The following is a 13,710-nucleotide window of genomic DNA, read 5'->3' as shown; positions in this document are numbered from 1 at the left end:
TCGAAATCTGATTTTTTTACAAAATTTTTAATTTCTTCCCTATTGAACTACTCTTCAAGTGCCAAAAAAATGGCCGAGTTTAAAGGAAAATATCGCTAAAGATACATCAGTTGGCATCCTAAAACAGCATCCCGGTTAAAGAGCAATGTCTTGTCTGTAAGAATATGCAATAAAATTTTTGGGCAGTTAAAAAGAGAAAATTATAGAAGAAGAAGTTTTAACTGTACTTTTGTCAACAAACACCGCCTTCGTAATTAGCATAACAACATGAAAATAACGATTTACTAAGAAAATAATGATAAATTCCACTTACCTCGTGAAATATTGAGAACTGGATATTTCAAAATATATCAATTTATAGTTTCAGTCGGATACAGCCGCATTTTCGATGATTTGTTGTGCGAAATCACTGTAATACACCGCAGCCGTTAAACTGAGTTGAATTCTTCAAAGTCCGTCAGGACAACCATAGGCCGAAAACCCCATGAGCTGCCGTGTGCAAGGTGTCAAATATTTCTATGTTATCCTTAATGACCAAAACCTCTTTCAGCAACCATTTAAATCCTACTTTTAACTGGAGATTCTCGTCAAGAAATCGTTTATGTTCTGTTGACCTTCCGCCGTGATTAAACAATGAGATTGCGTTACAGAAACACGCGCACATCCAGACGGGTTGGGGTGGAAGTGGGGAGGAAACAAAAATGGAACATTATGGCAAGTAAAACACTAATTTACAGCATCAGTTGATCGTTGCTCTTCTGTTTCGGGTTCATACATGTTCACAACTATCCCAAGCTCACTGACAGCTATATATTTGTAATATTATGCACTTGTCATCGGCTTCCCCGTTTCTTGCAAAGTCCCCAGTATTTGGCGAACCCAACTGGATTTGAAGATGCACTTCAGAACTTTATTTGGGTTCTTTAAACAGTCGGCAAACACTCGGACTTTGCATTCTGATGAAAACTGAACTTTAATAGTAGTTTTGTTTAACCATTTTGCTCGGCCCCCTTAGTAATTTTAGCCTTGCTACGGGCCTGTAATGCACACGTGTACGTCCCCAGCTTCAATATCCATTTAATACACTATCACTTTAATTAAAAAAAATGAAATAAATGCATTAGTACAAATTGTATACACCGTATGGGCGTCAATGAAATTAGCACTTTCCCACGGTCTCCTGGCACGTGATTAATATATGCCGCAGACCAAATTTCATAAGGAAGAAAATTTGATAAGGAAGAATTTATGAGATTCAAATACGTGTTTTTCAAAAGCATTAGTTTAGAGAGTACGATCTAATGGGACAGTTTGCTTCTTACTAAGTTACACGCTTTTCACTCCGCAAATGCTTCTATTTTTAGCGTCTTCGTGTGAAAAAGTGTAATGAAGTGTAATTGCAGGTGATAACTTGTGATCCGAACCAGGTTGTGAATTTCGTAGGGGAGTTCGAAATAAATGTATTCGCTTCAAGGAATGAATACTTATGATTTGTACTTTGGTGTTTCTTAAGAGAAAACTAGTAAAATAAATATCAAAATACTCATACTAATACCTGCCCTTGCTAGGAGCAATTGTGCCTCGGTTTTTAAAGAGGCGTCCCAAACGTGCAGTGCTTTTAAATGGACGCTCACGTCCCCTCGGCAGTCACTCAGTAGGACACACTGCACATTTTTATCGTTTTGGGTACTGGATCCGCAGATACCTCCAACATACGACGAGTAGCCACAGGTGGCCATGACCAGGAATTCTCCACGTACCAATTAAAAGTGCGGCTACTAAGCCATTCGCTTTACGCGTGTCACGAAAAGAATGTACATATTAAAACTGGAAACAATACGTTTTGATTGACACATTATATTTCTATGGTTCTCTTTTGCGACCCAAGCGACTTAAAATATTAAACACGAAATAAAATGAAAAGTAGCCACACCTATGAAATTTAATTTGATGTAGTCATTAATATATAAATCTACTTAACGATCGGCTTCGCCTTTCCGCAGGGCAATTTGATCACAGTGAGAGAGGGAAAAAATACATTGTACTTCCTACTACGCCCAGAAACCAGAAAAAAATATGTAACCTACACAAATTTCTCAACGTTCCCCAAAGCCGGTGAGTCACTAGTCATGTTCCATTATTCCGAGAAAAGTGCTTAATTTATAGCCCCGAATAAGCGAAGAATAGCTAACGCTTTTGCAGCATCTTACAAGCTAAGGTCCGTGACATCTTTATTTCCTCCCCACCTCTACCCCACCCCCACCCCAACCCGTCTGGATGTGCGCCCGTTTCTGTAACGCAATCTCATTGTTTAATCACGGCGGAAGGTCAACGGAACATAAACGATTTCTTGACGAGAATCTCCAGTTAAAAGCAGGATTTAAATGGTTGCTGAAAGAAGTTTTGGTCATTAAGGATAACAAAGAAGTATTTGGCACCTTGCACACGGCAGCTTATGGGGCGGAAGGCAATTTTTCGGCCAATGATTGACCTGACGGACTTTGAAGAATTCAACTCAGTTTAACGGCTGCGGTGTATTACGGAGATTTCGCACAACAAATTATCGAAAATGCGGCTGTATCCGACTGAAACTATAAATTGATATATTTTGAAAAATCCAGTTCTCAATATTTCACGAGGTAAGTGGAATTTATCATTATTTTCTTAGTAAATCGTTATTTTCATGTTGTTATGCTAATTACGAAGGCGGTGTTTGTTGACAAAAGTACAGTTAAAACTTCTTCTTCTATAATTTTCTCTTTTTAACTGCCCAAAAATTTTATTGCATATTCTTACAGACAAGACATTGCTCTTTAACCGGGATGCTGTTTTAGGATGCCAACTAATGTATCTTTAGCGATATTTTCCTTTAAACTCGGCCATTTTTTTGGCACTTGAAGAGTAGTTCAATAGGGAAGAAATTAAAAATTTTGTAAAAAAATCAGATTTCGATCAAATTGCCAAAAAAGCTTCTCAACACAACAACAAACATTTGCTTGTCTCGAACAATGAGATTTTGTTCGGATTTGTAACGCTTTCTTTGTAAGGCAAATTCTTAAAAGTGTGGCCTAAAATGGCCGCTGAAAGCCCTCTCAGAGCGGTAAAACCAAGATGGTCGCACTACAGCTAAAATACGAATCGAACTGAGCTGAAAGTTATACTTATGTGAATCACTTATATAGACCATTCTTCTGAGAAAGTTTGAGGGATTTCATTTTTTCTCGTCCAAACGACGATAGTCGATATTTACAGAGGACGGCTCTTAAAAAGCTAGATATTATAACAAACACAAAGTCAAAGTAAGAAGGGGGGCAATTTTGAAACTACGGCTTTAAAGAAAAAGTTATTTGCACTCAAGACGGTTCGCCTGCGAGAGCAGGCGTCTTTTCCTGCGAAGCAAGCTTTTCCGGTGGAGTTGTTGTTGTTGTTGTTTTTTTGCACTTAACACCGTATTTTGGAAGCCCCTCTTCCGTTTCGTTCGCTCTCGCCCCAATTTCCTCGCGGTCAAACAGCGGAAAACGCACAAACGGGACCACTTGCTGCGCAGGCTAAGGGTGAAACAAAGAGATATAAAGGCACATACGAAACACGAAGTATACGAAATACGAAAACCCATGTGCAAATATGGCCATGGTTGACCGGTGAGGAATCTACTAACCTCGATCTCCGGCTGGGAGAAAAGGGGGGGGCTATTTTACTCCTTCCTAGTCTCCTTTGCAGCCGTTTTTAGTGTCGTCACGCAACGCTCCTCCCCACTGTGGGTAGGAAGTGGGGAGGAGCGTTGCGTGACGACACTAAAAACGGCTGCAAGGGAGACTGACTCTCTCCAGTCCTTTATTTGTCTCCGCTCGAGCGCGAAAGAGGAGAGGAGCGAGGGAGGCTACCATCAACAAAGGTTTGAAGCCAAATTCTTTGTCAAATGTCGAACAAAGCTGATTTGATTTTCTTTGGTGGAGACATCATAACTATGGACGTGCGAAATCCCACAGTTGAGGCAGTGGCTATCAAAGAAGACAGAATCCTTAGCACTGGAAATCGTGAGAAGGTCTTCGCATTCTCTGGGCCACGCACGCAATTGATTTACCTCGATCAACAAACTCTTCTACCGGGATTTATCGAACCGCATCAACACATCGTTCTCATGGCGAAATGCCGAGGACTAGTAAACATTGGTGGTTATTACTATGATTCTTACGCGAAAATTGAGGCGAAAATGAAAACTGAGGTGGCAATGGCCGGCAATGCCAAGAGTGATCATGTTGAATGGTGTTTGTTCATGGGCTGGGATCCAGAACTCGTCCCTGACCTGCCGACTTTAAGCGCTGACTTCTTGGATGAATTTTCCCGTGATGTTCCTATTGTCGTTATTGGACAAAGTTTTCACGTATTCTGGGTCAATCACAAAGCCTTTCAGGTGAGCATAATCATGATAATTCACTGAGCAGAAGATGGTTTAGTCTCCAACGCTCGTCACGCCTCTGTAACCGGAGCAAAAGGATGGCTAGAGTGCGTTTCGAGACCTGAAATTGGACAAATGCAATCAGCTATGCTGGTTCCTTTCCTGTTCGTTTTAGCTGGACTTATATCGTTACTTCGTTCTTCAATCCATTTATTTTTCTTAATAAGACACTGAACAGTAATTATAAGAAAGGGAAGCAACGCTGACGTTATTTGAACGATTTGAATGCAAATTTAACAACTTTTACAATAATTCAAACGTCACGAAATACAATGTAACGAATCAATACGAAAAACCGATCCACTTGTAATCTAGAGCATCAAATATCGGGCCTAAAATGGGCACCAGTAGAAGGAATATTCCTCAGTTTTCCAGATATGTCTAACAACATGAAAACAACCTTTAACAGGCGAGACAAGACGATAATTTCTAAACTTTATGCAAGGATTGGAAAATCAGAGAGAGTCAAACCGAGAGGCTCTGGGATTGAGAATGTGGTAGTCCAAGTGCTTGCCGTGGCTCGATAGCCTTGTGGTATGAATTGCGAGCAGGGTTCCAATTAAGTTTGTTAAGGGCACATTCATGGTTGAAGGAAAAAATGAATTTTCTAAAACACAATTTTAAATCTTGTAACCAGAGCTAATAGTAAAGGGAAATATATTTTCAAATACAAATTAATTAAACTGCAAAGGTGTCACAATCTCCGAAATTCCCTTTTAGAAATCTTGTGTGCTTCCTAGTGTTCAGAAAAAAACTATATTGTCATCTGTTAATTTTATTATTTCGAAATTTATATTTACATTTTGTTATTGTTGCTTTTCATGCCTGAGGTATGTGTCTTCTCCTCCCTTATTAACGTAAAAATTAAAATTAAAATTATTAAAATGCAGGATAAGAGTAATGAAAAACTATATGGAGTCCATGCCATTCCTAGTTTTATGCGGTATCATTTCCGGTTCAATTTGAGGATTGCTCAGTGATCTCCCTCACAGCCGTTCTTTTTCCTTTGTCTCGTCACGCAGGAGAGGAGCGTTGCGTGACGAGACAAAGAACGGCTGCGAGGGAAACGAGGGTCCAGGGATTATTTGACAGCTTGTACAGAATTTCTAAATTCGAAATTGTATTCTCCAAACAGCTTGCTGGTGTAGACGACAACATCCCAGATGTACCTGGAGGAAGGTTTGCCAAAGATCAAAACGGTCATTTGACTGGGAAGTTGTTTGATGCTGCACTTTCAAAAATCACTCAGTCGATCCAGCGGTCATCAAATGGGGAACTACGACAGGCGCTTAAAGACCAGTGCATGGAATGTGCTTCTCGTGGTTTCACTACTGTGACAGAGCTATTTTATACGCCAGAGGAGAACACAGACCAGATTTTATCCGAGGAAGCTAAAGATCTTCCTGTGCGGGTGGCTCTGTACAGTTCTGTTAAAGGCCCAGAGCCGAACAGGACTCAGCCTGCATTTGAAGACAGTGAAAAGCTTTGGGAAGCAGGCGTGAAATTAATGGCTGATGGCTCACCACACTGTGGGACCGCAGCAGTTCAAGAACCATATTTCCCATCAGATCTCACAGAGATCCTTGGATTTCCTGCTGTACCGAGCTGTGGTACCTTAAACTTCACCGATGAAAAGCTTATGGAAGCAGTTGGGTTTTATCACCAGAATGGAAAGCAGATTGCGATTCACGCCCACGGAGAACGAGCTGTCAATCAAGTCATCAGCGTGTATGAGAAGGTATATGTTATTTCTGGAGTTTTTTAGGGCTTCCACAGGAGAGGCAAATTGCTATCAGCGACTATTTTCAATCGACAACTATATCAGCGTTAGGAAATGCGTTTCCACACACGAAAAGTTTAGTTGTCGATAACCTGTATGTTTTGAGGGAGCTTGGAAACTTGCTTGTAATGCACATATGTACATCGTGCAGAAAATCGATGAAATCGATGACTTACTACCACACAGGAGAAGGTGAGTTACATAGCATTGCATTGCCGCATTGTCATTGCATTGCCCCTGCAAAAGGTGCAATTTAATATAATCTTTGAACTGAAATAAATACCCTGAAGTCATACTGTCACTAGCTCCGTTTTGCTTTCTTTTATTATTTACTAGCTGTTTGTACGCTTTCAGATGTTTGTGCTAAAAAGAAATATGCGCCGTGTCACTATTAATTTAGCACCCTGACTCCTATAAACACTTCCTTGACCTCCCATAATTCGTTGTACGACCTGTCAGGCCACAATCCAGGCAATCCACCTACTCCCCCCTAGGAGGGTAGTTCAAACAGGACGAGGACACAAATTTCTCCTTACGTGCGAGGACGTAAATTTAACTGCCTTTACGTACGCGTTTAGGTATGTAAATAAAATAACTAGCGTTGCATGAAGGGCTTGCGTGAATGAAAAAAGTTGAACGCTGTTCAACTGTGGCCTTGCCACAAGGCAGCGCTTTTGATCTGGTTGTGATTTCTTTGGCAGTGTCGATTTCGGTTTCATGCGGACGTCCACTGGAAACGCTTTTCTAAAGATAAAAAGAGAGAGGAAAGTTTGACATCTTTTTGACAAATTAAACTTCTAACTTCGTTTGGCTTTTGTCACAACCAGCCAACGTGTGGGAGGCCAAGAGCTACGTTCGAAAAACGAACTTGTTCATCAGTGCGATGTCCATTCTCGTGCGAAGGCCCCCGCCGCCTAAGCAGGACAGGAGGCTCTGGAGACGAGACTGATATCCATCCCTCTACTCAAACGATCCCGCAATCCCTCACTCGTACCAGGCTCCCCATAGCTCTGTTGTGCTTCAGGATACCCTTTTTTAATCACAATTGAATTGTAAATAGGTTTTTTTACTATTCTTTTTTCTACTTTTAACTTGTGGATATCGATTTTCCTTGGAATATTTTAATAAAGAGATCATCATCATTATTATTGTTATTATTATTATTATTATTATTATTATTATTATAAATAGGAATTTTAATTTTAAATAGGATTTTAATTGAGGTTTTGTAATAAAGATTTTATTATTTATTATTATTATTATTATTATTATTATTACTAAACCTCGAAATATATTCCTGTTAATTTTTAATTATGAAAAAAAATTATTATTATTATTATTATTATTATTATTATTATTATTATTATTATTATTATTATTATTATTATTATTATTATTATTATTATTAAAGAATTCTTTACCTGTGTTCTTATCCAGGTTTTAAGAAAGTATCCGGAGCCGAAGGATATGCGCCATCGTATGGAGCATCTTGGTCTGGCCACTCCAGACGCTATCGCTCAAGCCGCTCAACTGAATCTCGCCTTGTCCTTCTTTGTCTGTCATCTGTATTTCTACGCCAAAGTATTTGCAGACTTCTACTTAGGAGAAGAGCGAACAAACCGATGGACGACATTGTCAATGGCAACGGAGCATGGTAGTCGCTGGACTATTCACCAGGATCACCCTGCCTTCCCAGGTCCCCCTCTGCCATTTGCAAACATGAAGACGGCGGTGACTCGCACACAACGGGACGACAACCGGAAGGTGTACGGACCAGAATACCGCGTGTCTATTGACGAAGCAGTGAAGGCTTACACCATCAACGCCGCATGGCAGCTTCGCAAGGACCACATGCTCGGTAGCTTGACAGAGAACAAGAAGGCTGACCTTGTGATTTTGTCTCGGAATCCTTACAAAGGGGATGCGTTTCAGTTGGAAGATATCGAAGTCATTGGTACTTTTCTCGATGGTCGACAGGCCAGCGCTTCAGTGGCTTACACGGCATGTCCAGTGAAAAGGCCTGAAGGAAACTGTGTGATATACAAGAAAAATGACCTTGATTAGAATTAAGATGGAACTTTTACCTATTGAGTATTAATAAATTCTTGTCACAAGGTTTGAGAAATTAGAGCAAAACGTAGCTTCCGACCGTATCTCACAGTCCTCATCAGCAAAGTGAGCTTCCACGTTGTCACGTGATTACATGTCTAGTCACGTGACAACAAGTGGTTAAGAATGGCGTTCCATACGCTTTGCCTCTTCCCCCTTCCCCTCTCCCAAAGATTTTAGTGCCTCAGAAATTGCTGGCGAGCGTTAGCGAGACAGCACGCTATTCTTGTCAATAGGGGAAAAAATCCAAAATTTTGTCGGATGTAAGACTCGAAGCTTGCGCAGTAGAGCATTATCCGGGATGGTTGAAACGACAATCATGCGCAAATCACATGGCTGACATATAATCCGGGATCCACATCGCACTTTGCACTTGAGAATCGCACGCTGTCAGACGCTTTCGGTTACGAGGTGAAGTTGACGTTGCCATAAAATAAGTAGGTATGTTTTCAATTCGCTATGTCTTTATTTGCCTTTGTAATCATTCATCAAGGTCACGAACGGAAAGAGATCACTTTCCATGGGATTCATCATTAATCCGTTTTTGACCTTGGTGAATATTTTCACAAGCAAATGAAGACGCTTAGCCAAAAAAAATATTTAGAAATCAGTACTTGCCTACTTGTTTTATGGCAAAGTCAACTGCGACTCGAAACCGTCTGTTCGTAAGATCGTGGTAAAATTCTCCCGTGGAAAAGTGATCTCAATTCTCAAGCGGTGGATCTATAAAAGCAGCCAAACACAAATTGATCTCTTTCCGTTAGTGACCTTGATGAATGATTACAAAAGCAAATAAAGACATAGCAAATAGAAAACATACCGTGGAGGCTAATAATGGTCAATAATTCCAAATCTGCACTCAACTGTGAAATCCCACGAAAAAGAAGCGTTTTCAACATTTCTTCCCCAATGTGGGTTATACAAATCACTAAACCTGCCAAGACCCTTTTTAAAACCAATGCTTGCTGCAGTTATTTTTACATCTCATCCAACCAAAACCTACTCTCCCTACCCTCAAAGTCGATGCCCTTTTCCAAACCCATTCACTGTTTAATTAAATCGCCACAACTCTATCCCCCTACGCCAGCACTCACTTTCATATTGAAATTACTAGTTTATCTAATAACTGAACAAGGGCCCATATTTAATTGACTCAGGTCCAAACACCACTACTCGTTTCTTCCAGAACCATTTGTTCTCTGTAGCGAGTTCAAAAGAAACACCAGTTGGAAGGAGAGTTCCTTGAAACTAGCCAAACAAAATTCTTGACAAACTGGTATTCCTTTAACATGCATGAAACAAAACCATTTGCATTGTGATTTCTACTAGGAATTTCAGCACAGTTTAATACTTAGAATTTATTGCTATCCTTTAGGTTCACTGTCTATTTTCGAGATATGTCCAGAAATGCAGGTAATGAAGAAAATGGCGAATTTGCTGATATTTCGCCAAAGACCAAAATCAGGCGAATGAGCTCAAGACAAGGGTACCAACAAAGCGGCGAATTCGACGAATACGGCGAATTTGAAAAATATGGCAATTTTGACGATATTTCGCCAAAGACCAAAATTCAGGCGAATTAATGAGCTCAAGAGAAGAGTACTGATAAAGTGGCTAATTCGACGAGCGGTTTTCAATAATTGAGGTAGGTAAAGGTAAAGTCGCACAAGAGCCTGAGTGGCCCACACGGCCGGAGCTTAGCCAGGTTTCTGTAGCATGAAGCAACTAGGAGTATTGCTACTCCCCCCTGGATGGGATGCTAGTCCATCGCAGGGTTATCCCCAGCAGTATGTCGCCGGTAGCCATTTATACACCTCGGTGAAGAGAGACAATGTGGAGCAAAGTTTCTTGTCTAAGGAAACATTACAGCGATGAAGAGACCAACCTGGCCTCGTACCAACGACCCTCAGATCCTCCGACCGTCCGATCGAAAGTCCGACGCGCTAACCACTACACCACCGCCCCTCCTTCAATAACTGAGTGTCGGAAGTAATTTTGTTTTTGCTTTGATTTTGTATTACTACGCTCTGTGATTGGTTGGCAAAACTCGCGTCACTTTCTCAACCAATAAGATGTAAAACCAAAACCAATCGTGCCTCGCTTGCACGTGTTTTCCCGCGCTTGGTGCCGGTTACATGTATCTGCTTTGAAGTTTGGTTCATTGCGCTGTTTGCACCTGGCCAGAGTAATTACTTTGGTTTTGGTTTTACGACCCTCGATTGAAAACAGCTTTATAGTGAGGAAAAACAACCAAACTAGCAATATCAGCCTTACAAACTCGTGCCGACCACCCGAGTGCTGCAGTAGTTTTCCTCACTTGAGCTATCATGACTTGATTCTCTTTTATGTCAGTGCAGAAAGCTGACTTTGAAATTAAGGAAACAATGCACGGGTTGAAACATTTCGTTTTTCAATGTACCGAGCAAAACAGGTTCATTAATGGTTTTTGCAATAAAAACCAGATAATTAATCCAATAAGCCAGTCAGTTTAAGCAATTATAGCCAGCCAATTAACAACTTGCTACTATTAACGAAGCGTGTTTGGGTGCAAGAATATATGCAGGATGTTCATTGAAGTTGCTCACTTTTCTTGGAGTTGTTCATAGCGCGCAAACAACAGGTGAAATAACAAAAGAAATGCGAGTGACGGCTTTGACAGACTGGCTGAAACTCTGATTTTTCTCTAATGTGATACACACTCCAGTTCGAATTCCAAAAATTCAAGAAATTTGTTATGGGTAGACTCCTTGGAAAAATACTTTATTGACGGGAGTAAAGGACTTAGATGTATTTTTCAATGATTTTATTGAAATATAGATGTTGTCAATGCAATAACTTTCGAAATCTCACGGAAACATCCCTTATAAAATCGCACTTACTCTCATAAAAATCACACGGTAAAAGAAACATTGACAAATTTTGAATAAATAGATAAATTTACAAACGAGCCCTAAAACGAGCCTAGACTATTCCAAACTCCCCGTGGCTGCCATTTGCAAAGAGTCGTTTGCATTCTAAAATTTTTTTTGAGGACGTAGTTTTTAAGATGTCAGAGCCACTTAACGTGTATTTAACTCAATCTGTATGTTTGTTTTCACGTTTGAAAAAAAAGAAAGGATCGATCGGGTATTGGGAATCGAAACATTTAGAGGATAACGGAACGGTTTGTCATTCGGGACCATAAGTCAGCCATTTATACTCCAATGAATAATGTGCTGTGTTTGCTGGATATTTCTTGTTATACTGAATTATTTTTAATCCTTTTGAACACAAAACAAAAGCATATTGTCAATTGCGATGACTAATTAGCGTGACAAGAAGGCTAATTAACGCCATAAGCATCAATTAACACTTCGTTGATCGGCAAATCAACTGTGATGAATGAAGGCAAAGTCGTGACGTTTGAAATTAAGGAAACAGTGGGTGAAAATATTTACTAAATCAAGCAACAATAATACCTTCGCTGTTAGTACTTCAGCCTACCTGGAAAAACAAGTTTATCAAGGGTATAAGAAAATGAAGCAGACTAATTAAGCCAGACATTTTCATTTCATTTTTCCAAACAAAACCAATTAACAACCTGTACCTTGACAGTATGTATCATAATTTATAGCCCAGATTTATAGATCACTTTTTTCAGGATTTGTTGAGTCAAGCACGCAAGCATTGATCAGGCGGGAAACTGAAAGTAAGAGCCAAAATCTACCGGCATTGCATCAGTGGCGTCGATTGTGACTAAAACCCACGGAAAAACTGGCAAATCTATATTCGAGCTTGGGCCATAAATCAATGGGAAATAACTCGGTCTGTAACTAACAGTGCAGACCTCGAACTCGGTTAGTAAGAGGTATATATTCAGGGCGCTGCCCAGATTATCATTGAGTTTCTTATTTTTAAAAATTTTATGGCATTAAAAAATTTCACAAGCGGTTATTTTTCTAAAATTTTCAAATACATCATTTGCTTTGAGTTATTCGTCATTTGCGAGTACCATGTAGTCATGCGTTTATATTCAAAGGGAAATGTATGGATTTGCTGGAAGTTAATTCTTTAACGAATTGCAAATTATTTATGTGTTGAAGTTTTTGTCTCCTTTTAAAGAAAAAGCAGGTCGTAATTAGATCGCTAATTAACGCTAATTAGCGTTATCAAGATTAATTGGTTCTTTGTTTTCCTGACAGCTATCGCAACAACTTTCCAAACAACTTTTCGTAACAGCGAAATGTTTGAAAAAATTGTTCATTTCGGATAAATAAATGCTCCTCAAAATAGTAGAATAGAATAGAGTAGAATTCAGTGTTCGCTGGTCCCGTTCGCTGGTATCGAGTACCTCTCCACCTCGAAGCGAAAATAGAACGCGTTGGGTTTTCAGGGCTGTAAACATGGGAATATCTCCCGGAGGTTTGGGGGTACCCCCTATATAAGCTATTTAGGTATGTCCCGCCCCAAAGGGTATAGTTATTGAGCCGTTATGATCTAAAAACGGGTATAAATTTTAACCATGACGGTCTTAAATCGGGAACCACGAGAGCGTATAACGTGTTCATCTTATCAACTCCAAATGAATAGTATAGAAAGAGAAGCATCCAAAAAATATCATTCGGGCTGAATTTTCGGGCGGATTTTACTTCGGCACTGATGCAAAGCTTAATTACGCAAAAAGCCAGGTCTGAAAACGGGTGTGGAAAATGACATGTTTTGGTCTGAAGTAGGGTAAGGATTTGGAGAACCGGGCGGCACACCCCTACCGAGAATTCCGAGGAGTATCCCCCCTGGGGGGGGGGGGGCTTATCTGAACACATTTTTCATTTTGGAACTTTTTTTTTTCTCACTTTCTGTATATCTTTATTCACGAAAGCTCGTAAATGATCAATACATATTTCTGAAATAGATTGATCTGACAAACCCAAATCTTCGATTGTGACTTAATTTTCATCACTATAGAGTGACGACATCAGACAACTTGTGTATAAATTTTTAAACTGTCAACTCAGTAAGCAACGGTGCATTTTGTAGGAAAATTTGGTATCATAAATGTTGCTCACCGTGTGATTGTTGTTTTTTCAAGCCGATTGTGAAGTCGGTCGCATTGTTATGCAATCTTTGTCTTTTTGCGCGCTAATTACTTTCCAGATTTTCTTTGATTTCATAAAATGCCCATATCATTACAACATAAATGACCATTTTTGTCGGATGTAAAGGTGCGAGATGCTAGCAAATCATTTTCCAAAAGTGAATCTTTCGCGCATCAGATCGCCGGTGAGTGATTTATAACAGGTTAGCCTTAACAAACTGCGGGTGCAGTTGTAGTATAAACTATTTCTAGTGTGGTAAACATTGGAGCTATGATATTGATTGTGTT

The 13,710-nt window shown here is 39.9% G+C and overlaps 1 protein-coding gene across 1 annotated transcript; it reads left to right on the top strand.

Moving 5' to 3' along the window:
• Positions 1-3,819: 3,819 nt before the first annotated feature.
• LOC146469565 (uncharacterized) lies at positions 3,820-11,452 on the top strand. Its single transcript, XM_085123212.1, has 4 exons — positions 3,820-4,414; positions 5,595-6,197; positions 7,677-8,551; positions 9,463-11,452. The coding sequence occupies exons 1-3, from the start codon at positions 3,920-3,922 to the stop codon at positions 8,301-8,303; spliced, it is 1,725 nt and encodes a 574-aa protein (XP_084979338.1). The 5' UTR covers positions 3,820-3,919; the 3' UTR covers positions 8,304-8,551; positions 9,463-11,452.
• Positions 11,453-13,710: the final 2,258 nt, after the last annotated feature.

This window comes from Pavona decussata, unplaced genomic scaffold (assembly GCF_977016875.1).
Source record: "Pavona decussata unplaced genomic scaffold, jaPavDecu1.1 SCAFFOLD_122, whole genome shotgun sequence".
Taxonomy (NCBI): Eukaryota; Metazoa; Cnidaria; class Anthozoa; order Scleractinia; family Agariciidae; genus Pavona; species Pavona decussata.
This window is presented reverse-complemented; position numbering and strand designations above follow the sequence as displayed.

Excerpts from the sequence above, each read along its gene's own strand:
- LOC146469565 (XM_085123212.1), top strand. The coding sequence starts at position 3,920 with ATGTCGAACAAAGCTGATTTGATTTTCTTTGGTGGAGACATCATAACT. Across the intron at positions 4,415-5,594 it reads TCAATCACAAAGCCTTTCAG|CTTGCTGGTGTAGACGACAA; the intron begins GTGAGCATAATC and ends TTCTCCAAACAG. Across the intron at positions 6,198-7,676 it reads TCATCAGCGTGTATGAGAAG|GTTTTAAGAAAGTATCCGGA; the intron begins GTATATGTTATT and ends GTTCTTATCCAG.